The 15,645-nt window shown below is 40.6% G+C and overlaps 1 protein-coding gene across 1 annotated transcript in view; it reads left to right on the top strand.

The window, feature by feature from the left end:
* Ncapd3 (non-SMC condensin II complex subunit D3) overlaps positions 1-15,645 on the top strand; it is a 67,801-nt gene that overhangs the window by 10,548 nt on the left and 41,608 nt on the right. The window contains exons 4-13 of the mRNA XM_028763931.1: positions 1,273-1,457; positions 1,840-2,010; positions 2,321-2,382; positions 2,703-2,790; positions 4,975-5,108; positions 7,078-7,150; positions 8,173-8,298; positions 8,431-8,683; positions 9,143-9,199; positions 9,433-9,504. Coding sequence (XP_028619764.1) covers positions 1,273-1,457; positions 1,840-2,010; positions 2,321-2,382; positions 2,703-2,790; positions 4,975-5,108; positions 7,078-7,150; positions 8,173-8,298; positions 8,431-8,683; positions 9,143-9,199; positions 9,433-9,504 — 1,221 coding nt within the window. The remainder of the gene's footprint in view (positions 1-1,272; positions 1,458-1,839; positions 2,011-2,320; positions 2,383-2,702; positions 2,791-4,974; positions 5,109-7,077; positions 7,151-8,172; positions 8,299-8,430; positions 8,684-9,142; positions 9,200-9,432; positions 9,505-15,645) is intronic.

Here is a 15,645-nt window from a genome sequence, read left to right on the forward strand (position 1 = left end):
CAAATATTAAATGGCTGAAGCTGTGTGTACCCATGTTTGTGTCCTCAGTTCTGTTCTGTTGATCTACATGGCCTGAATTTGTGCCTGTAGTATATTCCTTTTATTACTGTGACTCTTGTTGTTAGGGTATGCTTCCCCTGTGCGAAATGCTTTGAATGGTTAAAACGTCCCTGTTCTCTGTGCAGAGCTCAAATGTGTCAGCCCTGCATGAAAAATCTTTTTCTTCTAGTGTTCTGAGAGAGTTGTTCATGAGCTATGGTGGACTTTTACCCCACATGTGCACAGTGGTGGTCAGCCTGCACAGAATCCTGTCACTTTTGTGTTACAAAGCTGCCTTTTCAGAAGTCCACTCCAGATATCCCAGCTGACCTGCCTTTCTGACTCTGATTCCTCTACTTTGCACAGCTATCATCTACTTGCATTTACCATTTCTCATCTGAGGTCCAGAAATTACCTACAGATACAAGATTAGGGCAGTTTCCGCCTCAACCCTCTTTTCTCTTCATGTTTTATATTGGTTGTATTAGACATCTTTGTCAGATTTTACAGTTGTGTTCACTGGAAGACAAGTGTAAAATGAGTTTATCTGTCAGGGACCAGTTTTCAGGATCGTGTTATTTATTCCTGCTACATTGGAAGTGTTGCTCTGTTCTAGGGCTAAAGTTGAAAATGGTGCATCTTCACTGACGGCTCACTGCTCCCTTAGAGTCGGGTGGAAAGGCCATCTCTTCTTAAACTTTCCATCTTCTTAATGCCTGTTTTTAGTATGTGTGTAATCTGTATGCATGTCTGTTTGTGTGTTTGTGACAAATGTGTGAGTGTGCGAATAAAGCCTGAGGTTGACCTCAGATGACTTCATGATCACTCCTCACTCTTGAGGCAGGGCATCTCAGACCCCTGTCAGAGCTCACAGTCATTCATCGATTTTAGTCAGCTCACCTAGCTGCTTGTCCTAGGAATCCCGTCTCAACCTGAGTGCTGGAAATACAGACAGGCTACCATGCCTGCCTACCCTTTGTGTAGGTCCTGGGGATCTGAACTATGGTCCTCACACTTGCACAGTAAGTATTTTATACACGAAGCCATCTCCCCAGACTTACTCATATTTAAGACAGTTAAGCCTAACTTGCTTAAGCTGATAGAGTTGCATGCCTATAATCCCAGCTCTCCAAAGAATAACAGAGGAAGTTTATATGAGTTCAAGTTAGGAAGACCCTGTCTTAACAAAACAACAACAAACTAACCTGGATATTGTCTGTTCCTTGTGACTAGGCAGTGTAGTCAATCAAGTATTCCACCCAGTGATGTTTGACAAATGTGTTCAGATTCTGAAGAAGAGCTGGCCTCAAGAATCTTACTTGACTCATAAAAGAAAAAAGGAACACTCCAAGAGTTCTAAGGATAACTATAGTAGGGGCAGAAAAAGAGGAAGACAACCTAGGAAAGAGGATTATCAGGTAAGAAGTGGGTAGGATAAGGAGACATTTCCAAGACAGACGGGCTTAGTGGGGCTTGGTGGCACGTACCCTTAATCCTAGCACTCGGCAGGCAGATGCAGATAGGTGTTTGTGTTTGGGGTCAGCTTGGTTTTAAGACAGCCAGGGCTACAAACTGTCAAAAACGATACAAACACAGAAGTAAACAGGACTGTAGCAGTAAAGTAGACCAGTGCAGACCAAACCACTCTGGCCTTCAAGACCTAGAACAACATAGGGACCTGGGCAGAGTCCGATGCTCTGGTGAGTGAAGTTGGGCTGGCATTGACTCCATTTGGGCAAATGGAGACCCTGGGACAGCGTGAGTCAGCAGCACAGTCACTGGCACACTTTCCTGATTCAGGTGGATGAACTCTCAAGAGAGGAAGAGGAGGAGGAAGAGGAGATTTATCTTTCTGGCAGGGACCTTTCTCAAATACGAGATGCCATATTTAATCTTCTAAAGAATTTTTTGAGACTTCTGCCCAAGTTTTCTCTTAAAGAAAAGCCACAGTCCATTCAGACTTGTATAGAGGTAAGTGAAAATTCCCAAGACTTGGGGGTAACTGCAGAGGATGAAGTTCTAGATCAGTGGTTTTCAACCTGTGAGTCTTGATCTTTTTGGCAAACCTTTTGTCTCCGACACTATTTTCATTATAATTCATAACAGTGTATTAACGTACAGTCATGAAGTATCAGTGAAGATAATTCTGTGGTTGGGGTTACAACATGAAGAGCTGCATTGTTAATGGGTCACAGCTTTAGGAAGGTGGAGAACTGCTGGTATTTATCTCTAGTGTTTACTGAATGGAGAAAACACACCTTTCTTTGTATATGTCTTCCAGGTGTTTGTTGCATTAACTAGTTTCGAGCCAGTTTCTCATAAATTTCTTATTTCACAAGCCAGGTAAGCCCTTCATCTTGCAACATTTTGATCTAATGATGTCTTTCAGAACTGAAATGCTATTTTATTCTAGTTAGTATGGAAGCAGGATTTTTTTTTTCATTTAAGTTTGACGTATAGAAAGTGCTGGCGTGATGCCCATGTACTCTGTCTGCTTGGAAGGTTGAGCAAGTAGTTTGAGTGAAGGAGTTTGAGGTCAGCACACACAGGGATGCTGTTTCCAAGAAAGGCGGGAGGGGGAGAGAGAGGGAGACAGAAGCTTACAGGCTATGGAAGATAAAATCAAATCCATGAGCCAACATTTTCCCCTTTCTTTTCTTTAGGAACCTCAATGAAGTAAAACACATATCAGAGCTGGCCTACTATGGATTGTATTTACTGTGCTCCCCAGTACATGGCGAAGGGAATAAGGTAGGGGAGACGTATATTCTAATACCCTAGTTGAATTGAAAGTGGACAGTCCAAATAAAGCAAAGAGGTTTGGTTAGCTGAAGTCATGTGTGGTAAGAGAAGTGAGTCCCTGTAATACTTTCAGGGAGAGAACACGACCACATATCTTTTATTGCAGCATATTGTTATAGTTGTTCCATTTTTTAATTCTTGTTCATTTGTGAATCTGTATTGTGGTTAGTTGAGCTAGTAGCTTGTCCTTTAGTTTTACAGGCAGGCTGAATACCTGCTCAGCAAGGTTTACAAATTAAGTCGTATTGTAGTTATGTCTGTATAGGAAAACTGATAGAGGATTGTACTGGCCACATCTTCAGACATCCACTGGGGAAGTGTCTTGGCACATATGCTTTGTGGCTCAGGGCCAGCTGGCTGTAATAGCATTTTGACTTACTATATCATTTCAGAACTTGGTGTTCTTTCTATAATAAAATGTCACTATTTTTCCTTGCAATATAGTCTTCATTACCCAGTAGTTACCCAATATATTTGGCGGCCCCAACAAATTATTTCTAAATTCCTGAGAGGAGACAAAGTTTGGTTTACTTAACTGGGAGAGCAGACTAAACACTTTCATGTAGACACACTGACCACGTTGTCCTAAAGAGAGCAGTCAGGACTGGTGTGGTAGTACATGCCTTTAGTCCCAGCACTTAATAAGCAAAGGCCAGGTTTGAGGCCAGCCTAACCTTGTCTGCATAGCAAATTCCATGCCAGCAGGAACTGCACAGTGGGACCCAGTCTCAGAGTAAAACAAACAAAAAGAAATGAACACTCAAAATTTTTAAGTTTCTTTGGTAATGCCTGTGTGCTCGAGAACATGTTAGTATCTGTATTATTCCTGTTGCTAGTCTACAGAGGTTTTTAGGTTGCCATTTGTGGTTAGTGTTGATAGCCTGCATCCAGCCTTCTGAGTTACCATAGGTTACTTTCTCAGTAAACATTGTAGTTGTAGTAAGAGAACCTCACTAAGCTTCTATACCATTATAAAAGCAGGATATTCTGAGGAAACCACGGGCAGTCAGGTTCCTGTGGCTTTTGGTGAGTGTGGTATAGTTAGTATGCTGCAGCACTATGTAGTTAAAAGCACGTTGGGGCTCTGCACATCTGTGTTCAAATTCCCAATCCGCTTCCTGCTAGCAGTGTGAGTTACGTGATCTTGGGAATGTTTCCGTCTGGACAAGGAGGACAGGAAGTTTCATCCTACATTGCCACCAAATTAAGCCAAATTCTGAATACAGAATGCAATTTCTCTTGCTTCAAAAACAAGTTTAAAAAACAAACAGGATCTTGCTTTGTCATCCTTGTTAGCCTAGGATTCTCTATACAGACCAGGCTGACCTTGAACTCAAAGCGTTCCACCTACCTCTGCTTCCCAAGTGCTAAGACTAAAAGCATGCACCACCATGCCCAGCAACATGCAGTAGTTTATAATCTATTACATCTATTGTTTCTATGTGCTTAAACTATGAATATGATGGAATTCACAGGTATGTTTCCATGTCCTTCTAAGCATTTAAAAAAATACGGTTAATGGGAAAGGTCACCCTTGTAGGTATACTGTGTCTCTAAGGATTTTTAATTGTGAGGATATTTTGCTTCATGCTAGACAGCCTTGGATTTGGGAGAACATTAATTATCTGACTTTGGACAACTTACCTTTGAAATTCATTTTGTTACATGCACAGTGGAAATTATGTTTCTTTTCTTGCTTGTCTCAAAGAATTGTTCAGATACTTCAGATTCTTCTGTCCAGTTAAATATATGAAAGTGTTTTCAGTATTTACTGGAATTTTTAATGTCAGATAAATATATTATATGGGATAATATATTGGATGTTTCATAAAATACAAGTGTATTCCCTTTTAATATATGGTAATATTAATATTGACTATTAATGAATTATAGTTTGCCACATACCCTATATTTTGTGTAATGACGTGAAGACATTATGGAAACAAGATTGTATTCTTAAAGTTACCTGTTGTAACGTATTAATGTAAATAACTTAATGTATATGGTATAGCTTGTACTTCCTGAATACCTGGTCGTTGCCCAAGAAACACAACCCTAGTAGTTAGCAGCAAAATCCATGAGACCACTGGATTCTCTGTCATAGTTTAAATCAAATTTCCTTTTCTCTTTTAGGTTATTGGTTCTATTTTCCATCAAATGCTAAATGTGATATTGATGTTAGAAGTAGGGGAAAGGTCCCGTTGTGCCCCCCTTGCCATAACCTCACAAGTCATCAATTGTAGAAACCAAGCAGTCCAGTTTGTCAGGTAAAGTGCATATATCTTGAATTTTTCTTGTAGATCACTCTCCCTTGAAAGTCTGGGCCCCTCACTAACCACAGCCTGACTCTTGTGGCATTGGAATGTCAGACCAGTGGTGGGTTTGTGGGTCAAGCACTTTGTGGCCTATCAGTTTCCTCTGCCTGAGTCACATTTGACAGCTTCCATGTTAGGGCATTGTTAAGGACACAGTGAATCTGTAGTTCTTGAGCCAGAGTCAGGCTCCAGCCTGATTCCGTCATTTGTGTAGTCGGCTGCCCACTCCTGCCAGTGTCCGCTCAGGCATCCCTTCTCCAGGACAGGAGGCCCATCGCCACCTCCACTGTTTTCTCTCTACTTATGTTTCTGTTCCCTGCACATTTTTTTTTTTGTTCTCACTTTTCTCTTCCATCCTCTACGTCAAGAAGGACTTGCTGAAGGGTGAGAGTGAGGAGGTTGCTTAGTTTCTTATGACTGACAGACTATGTTCTCTGCCATGATGCTTGGCTCCACCTAAAAGTCCCCTCTTAGCTTTCCTGGGAAAGGTACGTTCACTGTGTCTTCCATTCTCATTGCTCCACCACTGATTACTTGGGGCGCATGCCTGCAGGCTTCATTCCTGGGGTGTGGATGGAGATACTGGCACTGACTGATACCATCTTGTCGTTGAGCAAGTGTCTCGCGATAGGATTGGCCTTGTTTGAAACAGTCTCTCACTGTTGCCAAGGCTGGACTAGATCTCACTATGTAGACCAGCCTGGCCTGCACCTTCTGAGAATCCTCCTACCTCAGCCTCCTGAGTGCTGGGTCTGCAGGTGTGAACCACCAGTGCCTGGCTAGGATTCCTTCTTTGTCAATGTCATCATCATCATCTTCTTCTTCTTCCTCCTCTTTTGTGTGTGTGCATGTGTGTGTGTGTGCATGAGTGCGTGTCTGTGTGTGTGTCTGTGTGCGTGAGTGTCTGTGTGTATGCATGCTTAGGGGAATTGGTTCTCTCCTTTCCCAGCGTGAGTCCTAGTGATTGAATTCAGGTCACCAATCTTTACTGGCCAGTGCCTTTATCCACTGAGTCATCTCATTGACTAGCTTCAGAGAAACAATTTTTAATACATTAAATATCTAGGATGTGTTAGGTAGAAATGTTTTTTTCATATGACTTCATGGCACATGCCTTTAATCTCAGTACTAGGGAGGCAGAGGCAGGCTGATCTCTGTGAGTTCAAGACCAGCCTGGTCTACACTGTGAGTACCAGGACAGCCTGGGCTACATAGAGAGTCCTTGTTTCAGATAAAACAAAAACATAAAGAGTTTGTCAAATTGCCTGTTGAATGTTTATATAATGGTATAAATCAAATAGTAAAACTTCTAGTAGGAGAATACATTAAACTAATAGCACCTCATTGAACAGACACAAGGTGGCACTATGTCCTCCTGATTTATCCTGAAGTGATGCATTTTACATCTTACTGTGAAGTTTATTATAGCTAAAAGATTGAATTTTTGTGCTTCCCTAATGACTCAACTTCTCAGTGATGACTCCGGAACTGCATAGGAAGCATCTTTTTCTAACCTCTTGCAATGTATCTTTAATTCTTTTACTGAAACAACTCAAAGAGGTAGTTTGTTTTTACAATTTTTGGTTATTATTATTGCTCTGTGCCTGTGTAGATGCACCTGTATGAGTGTGTGTGCATATATGTGTGTGCTGGCATGTGCTCACGCCTGCACCACAAGCACAGATGGAGGTCAGAAAACAACTGTGTAGTGTCAGTTCTATCTTAAAACCTTTAAGTGTTTAAACGGATTCTGGGAATCAAGCTGGTCGCAACTTGTGAGCCAAATGCCTTTACTTGCTGAGCCACCTTGTGTTTAATGTTTGAGATTTCTATAAACTACACAAGTATTGGGTTTTGGGCACAGACATAAGAAGTTCCTGCTGTGTACATGTAACTGGATTTGTGTTTTTCTTTGAAACAGCTCACTTGTGGATGAACTACAAGAAAGTGTGTTTCCAATCCTTGGTACTTTACTGCAGCACATCTGTGCCAAGGTACTGTGTGCTTAATGTGTTTGTTCTTTAGAATCAGTTTGTATCATCATGAACTGTAGCTTTAAAAATAGATGCTGTCTTAAACCAGGCAGGGTTTTGATTGGTGGTTTGGTCGGTTGATTTTGTGGGTGTTTTCAGGCAGGGTCTTGCTGTATAGCTGAAGGTAGGCTTGAGTCATGATCTGCTTGCTCTTGGCCGTCTGAGTGCAGAGATGAAAGGCAAGCACCACCATTCCCAGCTAATAACAAAATATTCTTTCAAAATATAAGCTGTTGATTTTGAAAAGTGGTAGAGCACAGGAGCTTGGAGGAGCGTGTGGTGAGTTGATCAGCACTTTCCCATCATTCTAGTTTTGTTTGCTTTGTGTATCTTGAATGCACATGCACACTTTTCTTTGGAAGCAAATTCCATTGTATTCTTTCATTCAGAATATTTCAAAAATTTCAAAATAAATAAAGGATAAGAACCTTAAAAAGAACATAAAATATTTACCACCTAAAAGACAAACTACTATCAGTTACCTAATCATGTTCAATTCTTAAAGGTTTTTTAATGTATGTGAGTCTTGCTTACATGTATATGTGTGCACATGTGTGTGACTGTTACCCATGGAGACCAGAAGAGGCTACTGGATCCCTTGGAACTGGGCTTAGAGACAGTTATGAGTCACAATGTGGGTGTTGAGATCCTTTGCAAGATCAATAAGCACTCTTAAATGCTAAGCAACCTCAATAGCTTCCATTCTCAAGTGTTTACTGATAGTTGATAAATTTGTGGAGCTGTTTAAGCAATGACTCTTCATTTGAACCCTACTTACGGTAGAGGTGTATGGTCTGAAGTTGTATGCTTTTCTGCAGAGAGGCTTATAGTTTAAGTTTCAGTGGGATAAGAAACATAACGTTTGTCATTTATCCAGTGTTTTAAAGATCACTGAGCTGATCACACCTGCTAATTTCAGCTCCATCACAGCTTCAGTCATTCTGCAAGTGGATGGCCAGCCATCTTTCTTTCATTTGTTCCAGGTGGTAGATAAAGCAGAGTATCGGACATATGCAGCACAGTCCCTGGTCCAGCTGCTTAATAAACTTCCCTCTGAGGCGTATGCCACATTCATTGCCTGGCTTTACAAATATTCACGGAGTTCCAAGGTAGGAGATGTGTCCAAATAAAAGCTCGGGACCTGGCTTTGGCATCGGATGACAGCCAGGACTGAATGCAGAAGAGACTTTTTCTCTGACTCTTCCTCCTAGTGATGGATTCCTCTGATTCTGCCTCACCAGATTGCAAACCGGGTTTTCACTCTGGATGTTGCTTTAGCTCTCTTGGAGCTGCCTGAAAGAGAGGTGGATGACACTGTATTATTGGAGCATCAGAAGTTTCTAAAGCACAAATTCTTTGTGCAAGAAATTATATTTGATCGTTGCTTAGACAAGGCACCTACTGTCCGCAGCAAGGCACTGTCCAGCTTTGCACATTGTCTGGAGTTGTCTACTAGCAACACCTCTGAGAGTATATTGGAAATCTTCATTAACAGTGAGTGGGAGAGGCTAGAGGCATAACTCAGGGTTTGCTTGCCTAGTAAATGTGAGGCCAGGGGTCAATACCAACTATGAGTGGCCAGAAAAGAAAAACGAAATCACCTTCTTTGTTAAGGCTGCGCGCGCATGCGTGTGTGTGTGTGTGTGTGTGTGTGTGTGTGTGTGTGTGTGCGCTAGTTGATTTTAACCCTCACAAACCACTTTATCATTTGTTGTTATACTATGTGTATAGGATTCATCCCAGGACCTCACACAGCTAAGCATGTATTCTACAACTTGAACTTGTCTCCCACTTGAAATCCCTTTCTAAAGCAGGGAAACCTGATCCATAGGAAACTCCCTTTCTGAAAGAAAAGAAGTTGTTAGCAGTTTTGAATGTGTCTGCATTGACTGTGGCTTCTGTATATGTTGCCATGCGGCTTATGATACTTCTCTCTCTTATGCTTACTTTCAGGTAATTTAGTTACAGGAGTACAGAGTCACTCTGGCACCTTAATGAGAGCCTCAACAGGTAATCATCATTATTATTCAAACTGAATTGTCTCTTAAAAAAAAAACAAAACAAAACACAATGTGCTGCCGTTAGAATGACTCTGCCTCCCCTGCCCACCTGTCTTGCTGTTGCTCCTTTCTTCCTCAGGGAAGCTTAGCTTTGTTTTGGCTGCATGATCACTTGAGTAACGTGCAGTGCTCATGCCATTGACTATATAACTGACTTTGACCTCTGATCTTTTTCTTTAATAGTGTTAACCAGTCGAAATTGCCCCTCCGTGCACAGCAGTATGCGTGAAAATGGTGAACAGACTCAGCCTGGAGGTACCCACACTTGTCTTTCCCTCTCCCTCTTGCTGCCTCTTCCCAAATATGACCTGTTCTACTTTAATAACATATATTTTATACGTGTATAAATTTCTTATAGTTTAGATTTCCCATCTGAGGGAACATCTGTGATAGTGCATTTCCAGGTCTGGGGGATTGTGCCTGACATGATCTCTAGCTCCGTGCATCTCAGCAGGTGGCATCATTTTGTCCTGTGTGGTTGACTTGGACTCCAGCTGTGTGTGCACCACAGTCTCCTTATCCACTAAGGTCTGTGTGTGACTCCGGTATTGTGAATGATGCCACAACGGGCATGAAGATATAGGTGTATTTGTTATGTACTAAGTTAGATTTCTTTTGGTTAAAAACTCACATCCATATGATATAACTGAGTCATATGACAATTCTGTTTTTACTTTATTAAGAACTGTTTGTTACTATGTATATATTTAAGACAGGGTCTTACAGTGTGTTCCTGACTGGTCTCAAAATCAGAGATTCTCCTGTCTTTGTCTTCTGATGCTGAGTTTAAAGGCACTACTGTGCCCAGCCAAGGAAGTTAATTCTATTAGCAGTGCACCAGGATTGTGTTTCCCACCATGTCCTTGTAAGCATTGGTTGTTCTGTTTATATTTTTGAGACTAAGTCTCTTGTGGCCAAGGATGCCACTGTGCTCCTGAAATAAAGTAGAAACCAAGTACCACCTACCCACAATGCTAACAACAGGCATGGTAGAGTAGGAGTATTCTTAAACAGGAAGGGTTTTGTTTTTATTTTTTATTGGTTTTGTCTGTCTGTCTGTCTGTCTGTCTGTCTGTCTGTCGGTAGTCATGAATACTACAGATGCATAATGAAGGTAAAAGGACAACTTAAAGGACTCATTTCTCTCTTTCCAAGCATTGAACTTAGGTTGTCAAGCTTAGCAAGTATCTGCCTGCTAAGCTATCTCACCGGCTCCCTAAACAGGAAAGTTTCATTTTTATAATTCTTCATTATTATATCATTTTGTGTGTATAGATGTTTTGCCTTCATGTGTGTCTGTGCACCACATGTACCCAGTGTCCTTGGAGGCCAGAAGAGGGCCTCAGATCCCCAGGAACTGCAGTTAGTGACAGTTATAAGCAGCCCCTGCTCTTAACCACTGAGCCATCTCTTCAGCCCCAAACTGGAAAGTTTTAAAAGACGAATGAAAAGGAAAGGAGAAAATAAGAGAGAAGAAAATGGGATATGAAAAGCAAAAGAAAAATCTAGAATATTCAAACTGTGGAAAGGGAGTAGGGGGAAAGTAGAAAGTGAAGTTCATAAATACATTTTTAAAGAAAAGAAGGAAGGTGCAGAGTGAATAAAATAATATGACTATTATAAGGATCAATGAAGGGGTCTCCAAACAAGATCTCAGTCTATTAGGTGTCTACAGTTTACCTTCCTACCCTTGGAAGCCTAAGTTGCATGCCCACACCATCATTTTTTCAACCAACTTAATAGTTTTCTGTTGAAGATACCATGTAAGTCTAAGCCCCCTCTGTGGGTTGTTCTGAGCTTGTCTCCCAGTCTGCACTGCACAGGCTAGTAAACCAGATTTTCTCATCAAGCAGTCGATTGTTAGTTAGTTTGAGCCAATTAACAACTCAGGTTCCAGTGCCAGTGAAGGAATGGATGTGCTAAGAAGGCAAGAGCAAGCAGGTAGAGAGCAGAGCCTTTCTTCTCCCATTGTCCATACATAGGCTTCTAGCAGAACGTGTGGCCCAGATTAAAGGAGGTGTCTTCCTGCCTCAAGATCTGAATCACAGATGTGCCCTCCATTTCTGGATTGTAGTCTATTCCAGATATATTCAAGTTGACAACCAACAATAGCTAGCTATACAGTATTCTTTGTTGAGCAGGATATCAGCTGTAAGCTTGTCAGGACAGCCTTTGTTGTTGGAAGGAAGTTGCGTTCTGTTCCAAATTTGCTGTTTTTTTTTTTTTCCTGAATGTTTTACTCCTCAATATTGCAAACACTTTTCTTCATTTAAAAGGATGATTGTGTGGTTTTCCTTTCTTCTGATACTGTGGTATTTTCACTCATTGGTTTTTCACATTAGAATCAACCTTTTAATTCCTGAGATAAATAGCAGACATGGTAAAATCCTTTTTTTAATCTTGCTGAGTTCAACTTACTAGTGTTTTGCTGAGATTGTTGCTATTTGTAGTTTTAAGGGTTCGTTTCATTGAAGTGTCTGGTTTTGTTGTCATGATGATATTAGCCCAATAATATGAGAGAAGTATATTCTTCTCTTCTCCCTTTTGTTTGAGGTGGTGAGGATTCTCACTCATTTCTGTGTCATCGTTTGATAGGATTCCTAGTGAACTTGCTAGTCTTTGGCTTTTGTGCATATAGTGTGAAGTTCTTTTCGAACCAGTTGAGTTTCCTCATGTTTATAGGTGTAGTCATTTTCTTCCTTTCCTTAAGTCACCTTTGATTATTAGTCTTCTGAGCATTTGCTCATTTCATTAAAAATTCATTGGCAAGAAATTGCTTCTATATCCCTCTATGCTCTGTAAACTGATAGTAGTCTCATAATGTTGCATATCTGGTTTAAACAACTTTAATACATTGTTGTTGTTGTTGAGTATAGTTCAAGCTTGTTAAAGTTTGTTAATTTTTTGGCTACTTTCAAAATGTTACCTGGGCTCCTCTGAATTTTCTCTGTTTTATCTAAACAGTTTCCATCTTTGGTTTGAGGACATCTGAGGAGTTGTTGCTAAGACCCTCTCAAGGGTCTTTGACGCAAAAAACATGTTCATATTATTATCAAGGTATCATCTGCTTCCCTTATCTTGATCTTCTCACAAGTAAATTGACATTTCCCAGAGGTCCCATAATGTATAGTTATACCATATGATAGCAGCCATCTGCTAAGCCAGGCATCAGAGTGTACAAAACTATGCAACAGTACCGAACTACTGTTGTCTTTTAGAAAGCACAACTGTTTTTAAAAACATGTTATTTATAGTGTGTTGTTCTTCTTTTTTTTTTATTGGGTATTTTAGTTATTTACAATACAGATGTCATCCCCTTTTCCCATTTCCCCTCCTTAGAACCCACTATCCTATACCCCCTCTTCCTTCATGCTTTTATACCATTTTGGTTACATGCATATATTAAGGTCAGTTCTAGGTTGAGGGACTAGCAATACAATAGATGCAAATAGTTGAGGAATAAGCAATACAGTAAACACAAGTAGTCCTAGAGAAAATAAGGCATTAAACCCAATTACGTGAACACTCCCGTGATCACTATTTCTAAAGGCTTATCAGGATGACCAAAGTATCTGAGCCTACTTCCCTATCCTAGTCCAAGGTCGTTTTCATATCTGAAGCCTACTTCCTTTTTCTAGCCTAAAATTTAGATTCCTGTCTGAAATTACTTCTTTGTTCTAGCCTAATATTTAGATTCCTGCCTGAGATTACTTCTTTGTTATAGCCTAAGATTTAGATTCCTACCTGAAATTACTACTTTGTTCTAGTCTAATGTCAGATTCCTGCTTGAAGCCTACTTCCTTGTCCTTGGCCAGTGTCATATTCCTGCCAAGCAGCCCATTTCCTTGTCCTTGGCCCATGTCAGCTTCCTGCCAAGCAGCTCCAAAGGCGCTCCATCTCTCTCCCCTTTTTGTTGTATAAACTAGACTGAGCCTGTCTTAGGTAGTTCTGACAAGAATGCCTTCCTTACCCGTTGTGGAATATGCATTATCAAAGGCAATGCACTTCTGTCTTAGGTTGGTAAGGCTCTGTGTAGAATCTTACCCATCCTTGGCTTGCAAGCCTGTTAATTTAATAACTCTGTCTGGGGGTCCATTTTAGGTTTAAGCCATGTACTTTGGCTGCCAACATGTTGATTTGTTAAAGGTAAGCTTTAACACGATGGGCATGAATAAAACTATTCCCAGGACAAGAAGGGCTAGCATGATATATGCCATCTCTGAGGTTTGAGCAAAATGGAAATACTGACCTCATTTCATGGAAAATTTTATTGGCATTATCTGCATCATCAAAGGTCAAGAGCAAGCATTGTTTATATCCATAATCTCTCTATGCAAAGTTAACACACCCAGAGACATGTTAGGATTATGTCAGATATCCTACAGGTGTCTTTAAACTTTTTTCTAATTATAATGACAATCATTGTGAATTTGAAAAGTAACACTATTCCAATGATATTTGTCATGACACTTGGGATGGCTTCTAACTCTTAAACCCTGCACTTCCTTCAGATAATTTGAATGGGCTATAGAGCATCATTTGTTGTTCCAGATACCTATATAAATCCTTTTGTATACTCAATACATTAGTAACATTTTTTTTGCTAGATGGTTAACAAAAATAGTTGTCTTAACTCCTTGTGTCAATGCTATTGCAGAAGCAGTGGTGCTAGCAATTAATGTAATTAAAGCTGTTATACCAGCAATAATCAAGCCTGGTACCTACTTGCTTCTGCTTAAAGCCTAACTCACTTCTTCCAGCACTTTCAAGCTTTTTACAGAGAATCAAGGTTTTCTAATACTCAGGGTAGTGAGATGAAAGCTGGTTGATAGACCCCCATAACAGATGTGCCAGGTTTTAACACACTAACATAATTGGAAATTATACAGTCAATGCAACTTACAATAAACATTATAGAAGAGACAAAACCAATTTTAGCTTGACAATTAAAAGAGCCTTAAAGCATGCACTAACCTTTGTTTGAAATCCAGATTCTGTCCCTACTTTATCTCTTGCTATCATAACATCATAGCGAGCTACAGTTAGCTTCCAAATATGTCTCTGACAAAGTCCAGATCCAGTCTTCCAAAAGTAGACTGTTATTTCCCATATTGGATTGATTTCTAGACCAGTACATGATTGAGTCCTAATTGCTGGTCACCTTTAAGAAGAATACAAGAGACATAATTTCTCTTTTCTATTCTCTATCCCAAAAGGTCTAAAAACTTGAGGCAAGGCAGCTTGTCCCATCTGGGATATAGTCAAGCAAAGGTGGGTCAGGAACATATGTCCGATACAGTTCCCTAGTCACCCTTGTCAGGGCACTCAGCAAGCTCACAGGTCGGCATCATTCTTTGTCTCAGCAACAGTATGTCTCACCAATCGTTTCAAAGTTCCATGGGCTTCTTCCACAATACCTTGTACTTGAGGGTTATACGAAATCCCCGTAATAAATTGATGACAAAAAGTCTCAACTGCACTGCTCAACTACAATTGCCAGACCCATTATCTGTTTTGTTTTGTTTTTTTATTGGTTATTTTATTTATTTACCTTTCAATGTTACCTCCTCTCCCATTCCCCCCCAAAACCCCTTATCCCATCCCCCCTCCTCCTACTTCTATGAGGGTGTGCTCCCACCATCCTCCCATTCCCGCCTCTCTGCTCTTGAATTTCCCAACACTAGGGAATCCAGACTTTCAGGGACCAAGGCCCTCCACTTCCACTGATGCCTGACAAGGCCACCCTCACTACCTCACTACTACTGTATACAGGTGGAGCCATGAGTCCCTCCCTTTGTATTCTCAGGCTGGAGGTTTAGACCCTGGGAGCTCTGGTTGAGTACTTCGATACTCCTTCTAAGAAGGACCAAAGCACCCACACTTTGGTCTTTCTTCTTCTTGAGTTTCATGTGGTCTATGCGTTGTACCTTAGGTATTGTGGGCTTTGGGGCTAATATCCACTTATCAATGAGTGCATACCATGTGTGTTCTTTTGTGATTGGGTTACCTCACTCAGGGTGATATTTTCCAGTTCAATCCATCTGCCTAAGAATTTCATGAAGTCATTGTTTTTAATAGCTGAGCAGTACTCCATTGTGTAAATGTACCACATTTTCTGTATCCATTCCTCTGTTGAAGGACATCTGAGTTCTTTCCAGCTTCTGGCTATTATTGTTAAGGCTACTGTGAACATAGTGGAGCATGTGTCCCTGTTGTATGTATGTTGTATGTTCTTCTTTTTATTTAACTGATTTTTAAAGTATTGTTCTTGTGTGTTTGTATAATGGAGTAGGCCATGCCACAGTGCACATGTGGAGGTCAGAAGACAAATTTTTACACCTTTCTTTACATGAGTTTTAGGGACTGAAAGCAAGACTTTTAGACTGGGATGGCAAG

Source organism: Grammomys surdaster, unplaced genomic scaffold, assembly GCF_004785775.1.
Source record: "Grammomys surdaster isolate TR1022 unplaced genomic scaffold, NIH_TR_1.0 140, whole genome shotgun sequence".
Lineage (NCBI taxonomy): Eukaryota > Metazoa > Chordata > Mammalia > Rodentia > Muridae > Grammomys > Grammomys surdaster.